Source organism: Sturnus vulgaris, chromosome 17, assembly GCF_052056855.1.
Source record: "Sturnus vulgaris isolate bStuVul1 chromosome 17, bStuVul1.hap1, whole genome shotgun sequence".
NCBI classification, from domain to species: Eukaryota; Metazoa; Chordata; class Aves; order Passeriformes; family Sturnidae; genus Sturnus; species Sturnus vulgaris.
The window spans coordinates 6674734-6691795 of NC_142259.1; the positions used below are offsets into that span (position 1 = coordinate 6674734).

Below are 17062 nucleotides of genomic sequence, written 5' to 3' on the forward strand. Positions count from 1 at the left end.
GAGCCTGAGTCTGCAGGTCTCCTCCAGAGAGTCACATCTGGAGATGTGGCACCTGGGGCTGGCTTTGCTACAGGATCCTTTCCTTATCTGACCCCTTCCAAGCACCAGTTCTGAGCTCACTTCAAACCTCCTCCACTACAGCTAACAGCTCCCACCCATCCCTCTAGCCCTTACCTTGTCCAGATCCAAGCCTCTGGAAAATTTCCTGTATTTGCAGCATTTTCCCTCCTCCTGAGCCTCTCCAGCAAGCCCCTCTGAAACTCCAGGGTGTTTTTCATCTGTCAAGCTACAAGCAGAGCACAAACAGGAAAGTGCCTGGGACTCCCTTTGAACAGTTTGAGGTGGAATTTTCTGCTTTCGGTCTCTTACAACCTAGGCAGTACATTCTTATCTTCACAGCATCCAGTGCTATTGGCATTTAACAGCTCAAGATGCCAAGGAATCAGTGCAAAATCCAGTGAAGGCTGCCAAGACGAAAAGCAACATCTGATCTCTGCTCCAAAAGCTGTGTCCTGTCAACAGTTCTGCCCACCCAGCTGCCCCAGGCCTTGGCCCAGTGGTTGAGATTCCATGAGGTGACAGAAACAAGCCTTCACACAGAGGGTGTGCCTGCAAGTCACATCTCACTTTCTGCTGCTCCAGGCATTATTCAGTCCTCATCCACCTGGACATGGACCACTTGTCAAGTTCCCATGCTGGAAAAACAAAGTGCTGCACACACAGTTGAAATAAAAGTCAGAAACTGACAAAAATGTTTAATATTAGTTTTAAAGAGAAAGTGACCGTACTCGCTTAGATGAGAAAGTAATGACTGGGTGTGTTTAGTGAGCTCTCCTGCCAACCTGTCAGCCCAGGGCTGTGGCTCTCTGTGAGGCCCAGGCCTCCCCGCTGCTGCACTCAGCGTGTGACAATGCAAACTCACTGGGACACAAAACACAACTGCCGTGGGAGCCGGCGTGTGGAGGCTGCGCTCAGGTCTGCGTTTGGCTGCCGCTCTCGGGCCATGGCACGTGTCAGCAGAACTGCAAGAGAAGGGAGTTTAAACCCCAGTTAGAAACTTCACTGCCAAGGGGAGCTGCAGAAGAAGGTAAGGATCCAGGTGTGGGCTTGTTTCAAAAGCTGGCAAGGGCTTGGGGGTTCTCACAAGTAGGGGCCAAAGGGAGCTCCCATGTGAGTCTCTCCCTGTGGCTCTGGCACTTTGTAGTGGCACCATTTCTGCTCACCACAGACCAGGAGGTTTCTGCTCACCCCTGAGCTCTGTGCACAGCATGAAAGAGCAGTTTTGAAATCCTGAACATCATCACCACACCCCTCAGAGGGCAGAGACAGCATGTAAAGCACTGTAAAGCTGGTTATGGAAGAAGGGATATGAGGAGAAAGCAGGGAATGTGGGAATGTGGAAATGAGACTTGATCCCAGCTGGTCTGCAGGGATGAACCCAAAAGCTCTTGCCTTTGTGCTCGGGGGGAAGATCACTCTCTAGAGCCAGTGAGGGTTTGGCAAACACCAAGGGCCAAGGGCCTGCAGCATGGTGGGTGCAGCCACCCCAAGACCCCTCAGTGCCAGCAATAGCCCTGGTGCGCTACCTTCCAGCGATTCCCACACTCATTGCACACGACGAAGGTGGTCATGGGCTCGTCAGAACTGCGGGTCTGCACCTGGGGGGGACAGAAGGGAGGTGAGAGCTGAGCATCACACGTGGCCCTGTCCCTCCAGCCTCCAGAGATTCGTGCTGGGCTCACAAAAATCAATGAGAGACCAAGGTTTGGGATGGCAAAAGGAGCTTTCCAGTAAAGTAAGTCTGGTGGTTGTGCTACACACAGATATACACATGTAAACACATCATGACCCCCTTCAGCCTGACATTACCTGAGTGACAAGTTTTGGGAGAGCATATTTCCCTCCTCACCCAATCTGCTGCCTATTTCTTGCAGGTGGCTCTGGAAGTGGACATGCCCACAGCCAATCCCTCCCCAAACTGTCCCCCAGGAAGGGATGTGGCCAGCACTGCCATGACAAACCCCTTAGTCCCAAGCACAAGAACATAAAAAAAAAACACTCAAGCCATTCCCATTTACAGAGCAGTCCTACATCCTGGCCTCACAGGAACACGCTCTGGGTTACCAGGTTCTGCACAGTTCCAGTCTGGTTTGTGTTTGAGCCATTAAGGAACTCTGATATTTAACCCAGATGTGATTGCTGCCTCTGACTGGCTCTTGCCAGAAACACATACTTTACTAAAAACCAGATTTTCGTGGCATTTGAATACCACAAGGCAGATCTGGACTGAAAACACTGGTACTCCCCACAATAGTCAGGCAGAACTGTGCCAAGGGGTGATTATGGTGATCCATGTGTGTAATTATCCAATGTGCAACAGTCACAGTATTTACATGATGCAAATTAACCATTTTTGCAAGAATGCTGGATAGCTAAATTTCTGTAATTCTCGCCCTTTACTGTCTGCTTTCAACATGCTCATAAATGCCAGTTCATCTACTTGAGACTTACATCTCATCACCCACTAGTGATTTCACTAGAAAACAAATCAAAACACAGAAAACCTCCTGATATTTCTATTTAGAAGACACTGCTGTCTCCTGCTCAAATCCCAGGCAGTCAAACTCCAGTCCACTACAGGTGGAGACAGTGCCATGTGCTGGGACAGCCCAGGAATGCTTAGTGGGAGCATAGCAGAGCGTGGCCTCTTGCCTGAGCCAGCCTGTGGGATGCAAGGCTGCTGCTGAGCCAAAGGAAACTCCCTAGTCAGATTCCTGGATCTCCTTCTCTTTCCATGTGTTTGTATGTCAAGCCCAAGCAGATGCAGGAGTCTCAGCCGGCGCTTGCACACGCAGTTTGTGCGCAGTCACTCAGCAGCAATCTGGTGGCTGCTGGTGCATTTTTGGGTATCTGCACATTCTAAACCACTGACTCACAGCAAAGGCACATTTATCTCCAGATGCCTGGCATGAACATGGGAGCTAAAAAGCACTGGTAATGCACAAGGCTTCCAGCAGCTGGCTATGGGGAAGGAAAATCCTCTGTCTGCTTACATCACAGCTTCATTTATTCCTTTTGTTTCACCCATTTCATGCTATTTGATCTTAAATAAGTTGGGACTTATCCAGCTGCAGGTTATCTATACTCTTAATTTGTATTTTAATACCATCAACATGTCTGACTCAGTTTCTCCTTTCTTGTCTGAATCCCACCATTCCCAGCACCTGCTTTCAGTGTAGAGCACTGCTGAACTTTTGAAAGCTTCCTCAGTGCTGCACAACTCCTGCTGTTGTACAACTGAGCCAAAAAGGTACACAAGCTCACAGAAACATGCATAGAAGTACATCTTAGGCAGCACTGAAGTTTTTTTGTCCACCAGTAGCAAAATGTGTGCTGTGCTGCAGGGCCTGTCACAGAGCAGTACGAGCTCATGAGTGTGATGCATCATGTCCTGTGCAGAGGCCAAGACAGGAGCAGGAAAACCAACCTGGGTGTAGGTGCAGTTCTTCTTCTTGCATTTCCCACAGGTGAAGAGATCAGTCTGTGTCCCTCCTGTCTTGGCCATCTGATGCTCTCGGATTGCTTCTTTTGTCATGGCTTTCCTAATCTCTTTCAGCTCATTACTGGCCATTTCCTTTAAAAAAAAAGAAAGAAAAAAAAAAGCAATAAAATCACATCTGCCCAGTTTTACCACCACACCCACTACAGTGGAAACAGCCAACACAACAAGGCAGCCTGACAGATGGGCATTAAGACACAAAGCCTGTTGCAATTCTGGTTTCTGGTTCTCTGGTTCATACCCAGGGCCCCAGGATGATGTGAAGGCCAAAAAACCACTCTCCACACTGCAAACCCCATTGCAAACTCACTCCATGCACTCTGGCAGCAGCTACTGAGAAAACTGCAACCCTGGCAGCAGCCCAGCCAAGCCTCAGGACACATCCCCTGTGAAAAGCCAACCCTTCTCCTCAGGCTCCCTCACCTCCGAGGTCATCACTGCGATCTGCTCGGGGGTGATGGCCCCACACAGCACGTTCTTTTTCAGCTCAGGATTTTTGGAGTCCTTCAGGTTGGAGATGCGGCTCCTCACGCGGTTTTTGTATTTCATGTCGGTGTTCTTGACATCCTGGTAGATGCGTAAGGGCAGTCAAGGAGCCTGTAACCAGCCCAGAAGCATCAAGCACTCCTCAGCCACCCGTGAAGAACAGAGATTGTCACCCACTGCCAGGATGGAGGTGTTGGCTGGGACCCAACAGCAGCATCTGCTCTGGGAGGTCTGTGCTGGATTTGACAGCAGGTTTATACAATCCTGAAGTTCAGGGGCTTCCAGCTTGGGCTTTTTCACTGTGCTGGAAATATTCAGCTATGCTCAGGTTCTACAACTTTCCCTTTCCTTTCTCCCAGCAAGGCCACAAACCCTTCCACTGAAAGAGCCCAGCTGCACCTCCAACCCCACAGTTCCCAAACCAAGCAAACTCCTCCCATAAGGCTTATCTGACATCAACATGGAACTTGATCCTCATTGCTCCATCTTTTTCATTGCTTTTGTCTAGATCAGCACACTCTCCTCAAAAGGGAGCACAGGGAAGTTGCATGTATTTGGAAGCAGAATCAAAAGCAGGAAACAGCACTCTGATAGGAAGGACAAACTAGGGATTACAGTCTCTGAGCTCCCAACTCCACAGAACTCAGTGGCCCAGAACTCAGCCAAACAGAGCTGGAACCAGACCCAGAACGCTGACAAGCTGCAGCAGAACATTTATGCACAGACAGTCCCCGTTTTTCCTTTGAGCACATGGATCTCACTGCTGGAGGCATGCAGGCCCCCAAGGAAGCACTGTACAGCAAGGATATACTCTTCAATCTGGGCTGCTATGTGCTCACAGTCAGCACCAATGGCGATGTAGTCGTCTGTAAGACAGAAAACATAGGAGCTCAGTTCCTTCCAAGCAAGCCAGGGCTCCCCAGGCTCAGTATTTCTGACCTACAGATCTGGACAGTTTGCTGGTTTGAGTCACATGCTCTTCCCATCAAATGGCATCTTGGCCTTTGCTCTTGTTACTCTCTTGACCCTTTGGAAAAGGGCAGTGATGAAAACAGTGATGAAATCTAGCCAGTCTGTGCCCTGTGCCTCTAGGATATGGACTGCATGAGACAAAGTTAATAACAGCCTTGGCCCAAGAACTTAGTTTACCAATTTATTTTTCATATAATTGAAATAATCTATATAGGCAGGAATTGAGTTTCCTCAGATATTCACCTCAGCGAGAAGTAACTCTACTCAGACCAACATCTGAGAGGGGCTGGAGGTGTGCAGCACTGGGATCAAGCCTTCCTTCCTCATCTCATCTCAGGACTGTCTGCTCTTCCCCTCTTCTTCCACACACCAGTTAAACAGCATCATATAGAGTGCATAACTGCCATGGATTTGGACAGCCAGTATGATAATCAACACCATAAATCAGGAAAGGTAGGGTACAGCTGAGCTTAGGGAAAGGCTCAAGTGAACTCTTTCCAAGATTTCATATGGAAAGGGTTTTTCTAAGAGCTGTGGGAAGCATTTAATGCAGCATATAAACACATGCACAGGAAAACTAGAAATAAAGACCTCATGAACTTCTCCATCTGTCATCTACATTCCTTGGCTCCAAATTAATAAGACTCTGCAGTGCTTAGACCCCAATTTTTAAAAGGGATCTGCAATGTGGACACAACCAGATGCTCAAACTTCTAGACATGCTGAGCACCTGCAGTTGCCTCTCACTTGAGATGGCACAGAGAGTATGCAAGAGGGATCTGTTCCACCCCAGATCCAGAGGACCACAATATTTAAGGAGATCTTGTCTGCAAAGGCAGCAGAATCTGAAAGCAGATGCTGACTGGCATAAGCACCATTCCTACAAAGTCCATGTACTGAGTTACAGCTTCACTTTGTGCCCCAAGGGTGACAGGAAAGAAAGCTTCACTTTCAACAATCATAAAAGATCTAGAAAGTGAAGCAAATCCCTGCACACCTGAAAGATTAAACTTCTGCACACACCACCCCATGCTGCAGAGCAGAAGACCCCAAGTAACCCTGTGTGACAAACCCAATGTTCCTAACAGCCATTGCTTGACACATTGTTGTGCCTCCAGCTCCAGCCAGGTCCCTGTGTAAGTGTCTGAAAATGCTGCAACAGCAGCCACTTCATCAAAGGGGTGACCAGTGGCTAGACTGAGCTGCTGGCAATAATCCTGTGACAAGGCTGCTCCAGAACAGTGTGTCTAAGCCGAGCTGGCACTGACAGTCTCTGTCAGAATAGTCCAGGAGCTGTGAAGCACTTGGGGCAATGCATGAGTTCCCCCAGCACTTACCATCAGCCTGCAGAGCTGCTGTCAGCATCTCCCTGCATTTGTTGCGCACGGCGTCGCAGGTGACGGGGGCCGGAGGGAAGGTGGTGATTTTGGGGGTGGTCGGAGTCTTTGGAGGCTCCTGCCTTTTGTTGGAGCTAAAAGAAAAACTTCACCTGTCAGAATATCCCAGTTTGGGCCACTGAGAGCAGAAGGAAGCAGCAGGTATGTGGCCAAGCATCCTATTAATCATAATACAGAACCAGTCAGAATACAGTGCAAAGTCATTGTCCCAAATCAGCACAGAGCACAACACAGCAGCCAACGCCCTCAGCCCACACACGAGCTCTCCTGTGGACACTGCTGGCTGCCAGCAGAGGTTTAATCCATGAACAACCCTGCCAACCATCTTGTGATATTCAACACACATCAGCTGCTGCACTACTGGACATCAATTGAAAACATTACTGTTGGACATCACCAGTAACCCAAATACAGGACATCTGAGACCATCACCACTCTCTCAGTGTGCAGTACAGATTCATGGTATTTCTTTCCTCTTTAACTTTGCAGGACACCAGGCCCATAACTGCCCTCAGCAGAAAGCTCCAGAAGAAGGAGCTGTGCTAAGGAAAACAAAGAAAAAGAAAGAAAATGGCTCCTTCAGCTTTGATATTTAAAAAACACCACCAACAAAGTGTAGCACATAAAAGGTTCTTCCTTTTTCCTGTAATCTGAGCAAGACACTGATTACTCATCTCACAAAAGAGCACCCCTACACAGCTCATACAGATGCCAGGCTAGCACAGGACTAAGAAATACTGCTTTTCTCCCAAAAATAACTCCATTTCCACCTGTGAGCAATCATGGGCACAGACAAGGGAATGCAAACACCTGCCTGCTGTAGCTGACCCAGTAAGGTCACCTGCCAGGGGAGCTGGATGGAGACCTGCCTGCACAATCAGCACATGATGTGGGCAGGCTGAATCACTACTGCAGGGTCTGCATGTAGAGAAGGAACCTCAATGAGCAGCTCAGCTGGTTGTGCACCCAGAAAGCCTAACATCTGCACATGGCATTAGTCAGCCCTGCAAATACTGCTGGTAAAAGATCTGGGTTAGTATGATTCACAAATTATTTTCTAGCGCTTTGTTCTTCCCCCTAAATCAGGCAGCAGAACAGCAATTTTCTTTTTTTCAGCAAAGATTTCTCTGGCTTTGGTGATTTGGCTGTTAAATTTCCTGTATTTATGGCCAATGCCTGGTACCATTATTGCACAAAGAGACAGAAAGGGGAAAAAAGAAACCTCAGTATTTTACCCATGCCATGCTGGCAATATCTTCTTGAAGATCCAAGTGGCTTGACAATTTTTGTTAAGCTGGGTCACTACTGCCAGTTCTTTGCCATCAAAAATAAATTTGTTATGAACAAGCACTTCCACTACACTGTCCAGGAAGGGATTAGTCAGCCCACAAAAAAACAGCACTAAGCTGGAAACCTTCCGAATCTGCTGCCACACAAACTGAGCCAGATGACTTTAGGGACTTATCCTGGGAGCTCCTGTGACTAAGGTCATATCCAGTCTGGCTCAAATCCCACAGATCACTACTGGGGCTGCTGGATTTCCACAGTTCAGAGCCTCACCAAGCCCTTTTCAGAAGCATCCACCAGTGAACCCTCACCTCAGCAAATTGCTCAGGTCAAAGCAAAGCAGAACTTTGATTTCTGGCTCATATGAAGGAGATGATGCACTCTGTGAGGGAGATTGTACTGTGAGCTCACTGTGTTTCTCTCTGACCAGTAGCTGAATAAAACCCCTTTTTACCAGCTGGTTTTACTGGTCGGCACTGCAGGAGCTTATTCAAGAACAGACTTGTGTCCAAATAGCTCAAAACATTCAATAGGATTTACACTGCACATGTTACAAAAAGAAGAAACAACTTAGCCTGTAAATAATCCATTAGATGATGATTTTCTCCCATCTGGAATGTAGAAACTGCCATCAGGTACTTTTGTGCTTAAGAAGCTACACACAAATCACAGGCAGCACTCATGGGGGGTGTATATACCAGAGCATACACTAAGGAATAACCCATAATTCAGGAATAACCCATCTAAAAAAATCACAGCTTCTCATGTTACATAAAATAGTTTGGAAAAATTAGACTTCCCGGAGGACAAAGGCAAAACATACAGTAAAAGGAAGGACTGAAGGAGTATGGGTGGTTTGTGGCAAGGGAAATTTAAAGGAGACAAATCCTGAAATTCCTTACAGAGGAAGATGGTAGGAAAAAATCCACAGAAGGGTGTACAAATGAGTTTAGTAAGATAGGTTTTGATTGAGAGTAAGTTTTAAACTGTAAAGGTGAGTTATGAATTGGAAATACTGCCAAGGGCAGCTGTGGAAATGCCCTGCCCTGAGGTTTTCTAGCATTGTCAAAGAGCTTGAAAAAAGCCTGGCAGGGACAGCTTGGGCAGAGGTTGTGCTGTGCTGAAAAGGGGCTGCAGGAGAAGTTTCCCAGAGAGCTCTTCCAGATTTAAATTTTGTATCATTTTGCAAGCAACAAACAAAGGTTCCCCAGAGCAAAACCCTGTGTGTGAACTCTGACCTCAGTGTGAACTCAAGTCACCGACCTTCACTACAATGAATCCTCAAACACAGGTCTTGAAACCTGCACTTGCAGAGATAATACTTGATTTTTCAGGAAATTTCCATCTGCAAATGCTATTGACTTGAATATTGAGATGTTTATTCCTTGGGGGTGGAAAAAAGCTCAACAAGATGCATGGTAGTCCCACTTCTGTTAGCTGATAAGGAAAGATACCTTTGCCTGCACACACACACATCATCCATGCACTGAGATGAGAGCTGATCCCTCAAGAATTAGATGAAACAGATTTCTCAGCCATTCCAAAGACAGAAAATTATTTATTAAGGTTTAGAGGTTAGTTTATAAATAGAATAGTTGGGAAATAGAGCTCAAACAAACCTAGAAGACTTATTTCAGGAAATCCTTGTGGTTCGCACTGTTCCTGTTAAACAGGAGAAAGAGCTTGTAAATCTACCCAGGCAGCAAAAGTTTATACATAAAACAAGGCTATGCTGGAACAAAATGGTGGCAAAGCAGAAGCCAGGGACTGCAATCAGAACTCAGGGCTGCACTGGAAGAAAATCCTACAGAAGAGCTTAATTCAGGCCACAGATCCAAAACCTCCTAATAAAGTTTAGAGAATCCTGGAAAAGAAAAACCTCATGCTGCCAGAGACAGAAACATTAGACACAGCCCATTAAAATGTACTGCACTATGGGTCTGAAACTCTACAGCACAACAGAATATGCTTTAGATTAGAGTAATGCAGCATCTGAATTCACAGGTGCCAGCTCCAAGCTGGCTGGCTCAGAGCCTTCAGGTCTTGTAGTGATAGCCCCAGTCACTACACAGGGATTTCTACATCTGTGCTCCAGAAAGCAAGATGAGTTTCAGGCTAAGAGTTAGTCAAAATTTTTTCCCTGACCAAAATGGAAGGCGTAGCCAATATCTAACAGACTAAGAGGCTGAATTATCTGAAAACAAACGGATCTTTTTGGTGTCTTGACAGCAGCCTCATCTGAACCAGCTATCACACACAGAGCAACAAGTCTGACTCCACTGCAGTCTCTGCTTCAAAGAGCAGAGACTCTGCTCTGCCAATAAATTACTATTTTTTCAAGGCAGATTAGTAGTTTATTTTACAGAACTGGAGAAAAAACATTCCTGTTTCTGGAAGAAAGCCTGGCTCAACAGACTGACACCAGGAGCTGGCCCCTGCTCCTGGTCTAGGCTACACTAATCCACTGGCTTCTGTTCATCCTTCACAGCCAAGGGGATGCTTTGCTAGTCAGAAGATGGAGGCTGAATACATGTAAAAAGCAACAAGGACTAAAAAAACCCATAAAACTGCAGTATCTGCAGCACATTAAGGCATAAGGGCACATCAGCAGCACAAGGTAGACAACTCCACTCCACATACCCCATGATAAGTGACAAAGCAAGGAGGCAGCAAGGAGGGGTTTTGCCTCTGTGCCTACAGCCAAGATCCTGTTCCAAGTGAAATCCCACACAGATCTGGACAGCCCTGGCTCCCATTCTGCACTGCATCACTGAACTCCAGCCTGGCTGTGAAGTCTCCCAAGTCCTTTTACTGCAATATTTAGCAAATCCTTTTTCCCATTTTATGGAAGTGAGATAACCAAAGATACCAATCATTTAAGGTTATGGAGATCAGCATCAGCAGCTCTGTATCAAGGATCACCCTGAAGTGCCAAGCCTGAGAGAGCAGAGCAAAAACAAAGAAGTGACAAGAAAGTGACCAACAAAGGCTGCAAACATGGAAAATCCTGCAAGTCAGCAGGACTACAGCCTGAATACTCTAAATCTTCTGTCAAACTTGGGAAATTGGCTAAATCACTTAAGAGCCAAATCTAGGAAGCACACACCCTCCTGGGATCTGAGGCTGGGAGAAATTTCCAGAACAAAGCTTTCAATCCCATTTTCCCCCTCCCCTTTGATCACTGTCTGCACTCAACAACTGCAGTCACAGGCAGTGGAAACAGGATGCAGCAGTCAAGGCATGGCAAGGAGCAAGCATGCAGCTGACCTGCCAGCTGGGAGACATCAGCCACAGGGAAAAGGGGACTTCTGCTGGCATTTGTCAAGGACAAAGAAATGGAAGTTTTACTTTAGTAATGTATATCAATCAATCCCATCCATCACTTGACACTGCAAAGGCCAAAAATAATCTTCATTCTAAGGAGTTCAAAGTTAGAAATAAACAAAAACGCATAAAAATGCAACATAAAAAAGAATAGAGGAATGTTCTACTACTAGAAAAAACAACACATAACCAAGAATAAAAAACATTAAATGAAATATTAACAAAATTTTCAGACTCACTAAAGCTACTGTATTTTTAGATGTGTATTTCTGTATTACAGTTAATTACTAACACCACACGGATCAACCTTGAAGAAGAAACACTTTCAGTGTCTCTGACCAGAAATTTGATTACACAAAATTCCTGACTCAGACACATAACAATTAAAGTAAGGTTCCTTAAGAAAATTTAAATTCTCTAACAGTGTCATCTTTGGTAAAAAGGAAGTATTACCTTTGGTCTCTTGAGTTACCAGTCTCCCTGGAGGAAGATGTTGGCAAAGACAGGCTTTTCTTTTTCTCCTCATTTTTTTCCTCAGAAGCATCTGTGTTCAAAAGAGGAATCCGTTCAGAACTGGCCTTTATGCTACAGCCCTGCCTATACCCCTCAATGTTTTCATACTACCCGCTGTTAGCCTAAAGCAAGTTACTATTCTCTCAAAAAGAATCAGGTGAAAATGCCTTTATGGCCTTCTTGCTTTCCAACAGATCTTTTCCTTGCCTCCAAGTAGAAACTAATTCAAACAAAAGGTTTCCTCACCAAACTAGAGAGCAATCAGTTCCCTGCCTGGAAGATTAGCTTCCTCACAAGACATGCCTCTTCACAAAAGTTTCTTTCAGAGACTGCTGAGCAGGGATTAGATCAAGTTCTCTCAAGCACAACTAAAAGCAGAATTTCAGGCCAACACCAGCTGAAGGGCCAGTACAGGCTGGTCCTTGTGGGAGTACAGCTTCTTCTGATTCCCAAGTGCTGCTGAAAGCCAACAGCACAACCCTGGAGAGGACTTTCATGACACTGTAGAACAAGTGTGACCCTGAGGTAAATTGTCTGAGTCTAGCCAATACACACCCAATCTAATGAGGAGGTAACAATCCAGGCAGCACAGGAAAAGAGCCCTTTTTACACTCATCCAGCCTAGCAAGAAATGGGAGCCCATAACCAGGAAAGCCTCCCCAGCTGGAAATGATCCATGTGAGTTTATCTACAGGATGGTGAATTAAGATCCTTCTCCAGCTCACCACCTAAAATGCATTCCAGCACTTCCCTTCCTGAGCTGTTGCACAAGGCTGACAGCACACATGGTGTTAATGCCACGCAGAGCACAAGTGGGAGCAGAGGGTCCAAAGCACAGATATTGTTTCTACAAATAGTGTTGCTAATCATTATTGTGATGAGGTATAAGTTAACAGTCCTGAAGCTTTCAGTGCTCTTCCATTGCTGAGCTGGTTAAACAGGAGCTAAATCTAGGGGGATGCATGATAGGACACAAAACTCGAAAGACAGAGAGGGTGGAATTGTAAAGGCTGATTTGCTAGAATGTTTATTCAGATCAAGAGATAAGCTCTCCCAAAAAACTCAGCCTCCCACTGAAGACAGCCTGTTCACAGGCTGAATCTGACAGGAACATGCTGATTTCCTTACCTAGAAGTTTCTTCCAAGATTTGATGAGGGATTTGGCAAGTGATATCACTTCTTCATCTGTGCTCTGCTTCCTCAGTGCATTCACCGACATCCCAATGCGGGTGGACTGCAAGGGAACACCCCAGTGAATCACTCCAGAACAGATTCATCATTAGTTACTGACTGAGGTCTCAAATAACCATGACAAAGTCAAAGCCATGTCCAAGACAGGAGTATCCAAAGGCTTGCAGAATGATTCTGTGACTCTTAAAACTTTGGAAGAGTGAGGTGACATTCTCCAGCTTGCACAACTGAACAGAAGACACATCCAATCTCCAACAAATCCCTTCCCTACACACTTGTGACATTCAAGCTTAGAGTGAAAAACTCCAAGATGCATCACAACCCCAAAATTGTAATTCTGCTCACTCTTCCCCAAAAATCCTAAATGTCCTAAATATCAACATTACAAAGAACTTCTCCCACGACTGCCCTGTGTTTGTTACTTTAACCCAGTCTTTCCTCTTTTTGCAGCCTACAAACAAGATCTGAGCAGTTACACACATGGTGACCCAGAGCTCTTTAATTGCAAGTCCAAAACCCAACTTCTGCACTATTTTATTGGGTTTAATGTTTATTTTGATTCTTTGCCTGAGGAGAGAAGTGTGAGGAAATCTATTAAGTTTATTTAGACAACATTCTGAACTCATCCAGATGCAACCTTCAGCTTTTTACCGTAACTGTGCAACTCACCTGCAGTAAATCCAAAGTCATAGGCATACTTTTCAGTTCTTTCAGTAAATCCATTGCACCTTCCTGGAGAGCAAAAGAGAAAGAGAATGAGTGCCTCAGCTTTTATTAAAGAAATTCAACAGCTTGGGAATAGACAAACAAAGTTAAATTCAAAGGGAAAAACACCAACAAGCATTCCCTGAAACATCACCAAGCTCACTGCTGGGGCTGCTGTTCCAGACAGACAGTAGATCCTGCAACCTGAAGGCACCTGAATTATTGGAATGAGCAAAACAGAAGACAACTGGAGTGCTACAGGTCCTTGCTTGTGTATGGTGCAAGTGCAGCATTAGTTCATTATTCTTACCTGGCATGCTGAACATTTTTAACACCTGAAAAACACATCCTGAATTACAGCTGTCAATGACTCCATGTAGCTGTTTCCTAGTTTTCATATTAATACCACTCTGCTCAGGACAAAAGCTGAGACCAGGAGCAAAGCCAGCAAGCTGTGATGCTGAAGAGTTGGTCACTGGAAATGTGTTCTGTGAAGTCTCCTTAAATCATCTCTACATCCCAGAACCCAGGATCGGGAAAAATCCGACTAGGAATCTGTAGAAACCTAAAACTGGCAGTCACTCAGAGAATTGGAAATCACTTGTCTCCCTCTAGCACATCCCAGCCTGGCGTAGGCCTGTCTCCATTCAGCTGGCTCTTTCCTCCCAACCCCCTTCTCTCAAACAAGGCTTCCAGTGTTCACATTTAGCAGCTCATTTACAACACCGACCACTCCAAGCCCAGTTGCAGCACAAGGCCTGCACAGCCACCACTGTAGGGAATGGAAGCCGCCTGCATTGCCAGCCCTGCCCTCACATCCCATCCTCCCTATGCAGAAGGGCTGCTTCCAACTCATCCCAGGAAGCAATCCAGCTGCAATCCACCCTACAGAACAGATGCCAAAATCAAAGCAGAGTCAAAGCCTTCAGCGTAACAACAACTCACACCAGCATAAACCACACACATTTACAGTACCCAGAACGACTGACTTCCCTCCCGTTCCCATTCCTCCAGCCCTGAATACCCAAAGTGACCCGGTGATTCCTGACCCCAAATGGAGCCATTCGGCACAATGGCAGCAAATGAGGATCCCCGAAAAAACTAGAGCAACAAAGAGGTACTCCAGGAAACTGTCCTGCAGGAAGAGTTCCAAGATTAGCCAACACACAACATGCTGCAGTTCAGCACTATCTCAAATGCCAGCCAAGAGGAAATGTTGCATACCCCTCCTGTAAGAAGCTGCCTCTTTCCCAATGAAGCTGGAAGCAAATTCTGCAAAGTTGCTCCTTTCCTATTTCAATACTGATGCTGAAAACCTGCCACCAGCGAGAACAGACATCACAGGCTGTGCTTTAGCCCAAACACTCTTCCCTGGGCTGTTCCAACAGTGACACAAGTGACAGTGCTTGCCCCACCCACGGCTGGCAGGGTCAGTCCAACATCCAAAAGTTCATGTGATAACAGCACCCAGCATCTCACCACACCAATACCCCACTCCTCTAATCCCTTCCCTGCCTCGCCCATCATCTCCCCACAGCTGTTCTCAGCCCCAAAATCCCTCTCCCCCACTCCAAACACAGATGTTCAACCTACCTCCATCACAAACCCTTGTCAGCTTTCTGCCTTAGCACTTGCATGACACTGTGTTCCTACAAGACTGATACATCCCATTAAGCTGGAAATTCCCGGCTCCTGTTCCCCTAGGCTGTTACACGGGTCACAGCCCACCCTGCGAGACTCCCCGAGTGCACACAGCAGCTTGGCCAGCCCTCCACACTCCAGAGGCCACAGGATTGAGCAGACGGCTGTGGGATGGGGATGCAAGAAGCAAATCCATCAGCACCGGGGTTTTTCCCGAGGGCAAACTGGAGCCCCAGGCCGGTGCTGGTGGGGACTCCCCTTCCAAAGGGCTCCCAGCGGGACAGGGGAGAAGGGCTGAGGATGCTGTGCAGGAGGAGAACAGAGGGCAGGCAGCACAGGCTGCTGAGCCCCGGAGTGCTGAGATGGGGGCACATCGGGCTGCCCTCCCAATTACTGGCAGTGGGTGCATCCCACACCTCCGCAAAGGATGAGGAAGGGAGAGAGCGACGGGGCCTGAGGGAGGGAGCCCTACTTTAATGGGGGGAGCATCTGCTCCAGCACGATGTAATGGACCGGGGCGGCACTGTAAGAGACGCCCCCAAAATGGGACCTGGGGAGGGGAAGGCCCCTCACAACGCGCACCGAGGGAGAGGTGAGGGTCCACCAGCGCGGCAGCGAGGAGGGGATCCTGCGGAAAGGGTGGAGGGGCGCGTTGTCCAGACAAGAGCCCGGGGCAGGGGGCGGTCCCCTACCCCAACCGGGCTGCGGGGGCCCTGCCGCTGCCACTCACCGCGTTCTTCTTGGCCACCATCTTGTCCAGGCGCCTGGCAATGCGCACGATCTCGTCCTCCCCGCCCATCGCGCCGCTCCCCGGGATCGGTGCCGGGGCTGGACGGGGGTCCGGGCGGGGGGAAGCTGCTGTCGGTGCCCGGTGCCCACCTCAGCCCCCGGTGCCGCAGTCAGGGCGGGCGCACGCGGGGCACGACGGGAGTTGTAGTCCTCGGGACGGCAGCTCCACCCGCCGCCTGCCGGAGCGCAGCCCACGGGCGAGACTTCATCTTCCAACGTGCCCCGCGCCCGTCCCGCGTGGTGCCGCCCGGCCGCCGGGGGCGCTGTGGGGGCTGCGGTTCGCCCCGCGGAGGGGGCTCGGAGCGGAGCCGGGGCTGAGGGACCCCCGGGCCCACGGCAGGGACGGGCGGGTCTCAAAATGCTGCTGCGGGTCCCGAGGAGTCCACGGACATAATGAGCAGCTCTGCATGGAGACAGGCTGAGGGCTGCGGGGTTCATTCTGGAGAAGAGAAGGCTCCGGAGAGACCTTTAAAGCCCCTTACTGTGCCTAAAGGGGCTCGAGGAGAGATGGAGAGAGGCTTTGGGCAAGGGCCTGGAGTGACAGAGCAAGGGGAATGGCTTCACACTGACTGAGGGCGGGGTTAGATGGGGTATTGGAAAGAAATTGTTCCCTGTAAGGGTGGTGAGGCCCTGGCACAGGGTGCCCAAAGAAACTGTGGCTGCCCCTGGATCCCTGGAAATGTTCATGGCCAGGATGGATGGCGCTTGGAGCAGCCTGGAACAGTAGAAGGTGTCCCTGCCCATGGCAGGGGGTTGGAATAAGATGAGCTTTACAGGCCCCTTCCACCCCAAACCATTCTGTGACTGTGACTATTGTCCATGGCTGTGCTGATCCCACTCCCGGGACAAACCGAGGCTGTGCCCCGGGAACTGGACAGCATTTACCAGTGGGTGTTTTGGGGCGGCCAGGCTGGACCCCCTGTAGATGGCACTCGCACACTGTGCGAGGGCAGCGCATCCCCCGGGAGCTGCTGCTGAGCGCTGTCGCTGCCTCCAGCTGGTTCCTGGCAGAGGGAGAACTTCCATGCACAGCCCTCGCCAAGCGCCGATGTTTCAGAGAGGGCCCTCCCTGACTGTGCTGGTGAAGAGCGGCCGTGTCCTGCCCCGATGGAGCTGCAGATCATGTGGAAGCACAGGGGATGCTGCATGTAGCCTCGGGATGCACAGTCAGGTCATGGGAACCAGAATTCCCAGCGCT

The 17062-nt window shown here is 48.3% G+C and overlaps 1 protein-coding gene across 3 annotated transcripts; it reads right to left on the reverse strand.

Moving 5' to 3' along the window:
* Positions 1–723: 723 nt before the first annotated feature.
* TCEA2 (transcription elongation factor A2) lies at positions 724–16074 on the reverse strand. Of its 3 annotated transcripts, XM_014873907.2 has the most exons (10): positions 15806–16074; positions 13399–13461; positions 12667–12772; positions 11479–11569; positions 6355–6488; positions 4855–4911; positions 3983–4137; positions 3488–3634; positions 1587–1658; positions 724–1022 (listed from the first exon to the last, which is right to left on the reverse strand). In XM_014873907.2, exons 1-10 carry the CDS (start codon positions 15872–15874, stop codon positions 1014–1016), a joined length of 903 nt encoding a protein of 300 aa, XP_014729393.1. In that variant the 5' UTR covers positions 15875–16074; the 3' UTR covers positions 724–1013. The 3 variants fall into 3 exon arrangements, with proteins under 3 accessions (XP_014729393.1, XP_014729392.1, XP_088030944.1); XM_014873906.2 differs by lacking the exon at positions 724–1022 and having other exon boundaries at positions 1542–1658; XM_088174818.1 differs by lacking the exons at positions 724–1022; positions 15806–16074 and adding an exon at positions 14659–14804 and having other exon boundaries at positions 1542–1658.
* Positions 16075–17062: the final 988 nt, after the last annotated feature.

Excerpts from the sequence above, each read along its gene's own strand:
- TCEA2 (XM_014873906.2), bottom strand. The coding sequence starts at position 15,874 with ATGGGCGGGGAGGACGAGATCGTGCGCATTGCCAGGCGCCTGGACAAG. Across the intron at positions 13,462-15,805 it reads TGGTGGCCAAGAAGAACGCG|GAAGGTGCAATGGATTTACT; the intron begins GTGAGTGGCAGC and ends TTTGCTCTCCAG. Across the intron at positions 6,489-11,478 it reads GGTAACTCAAGAGACCAAAG|CTCCAACAAAAGGCAGGAGC; the intron begins GTAATACTTCCT and ends TTTTTCTTTTAG.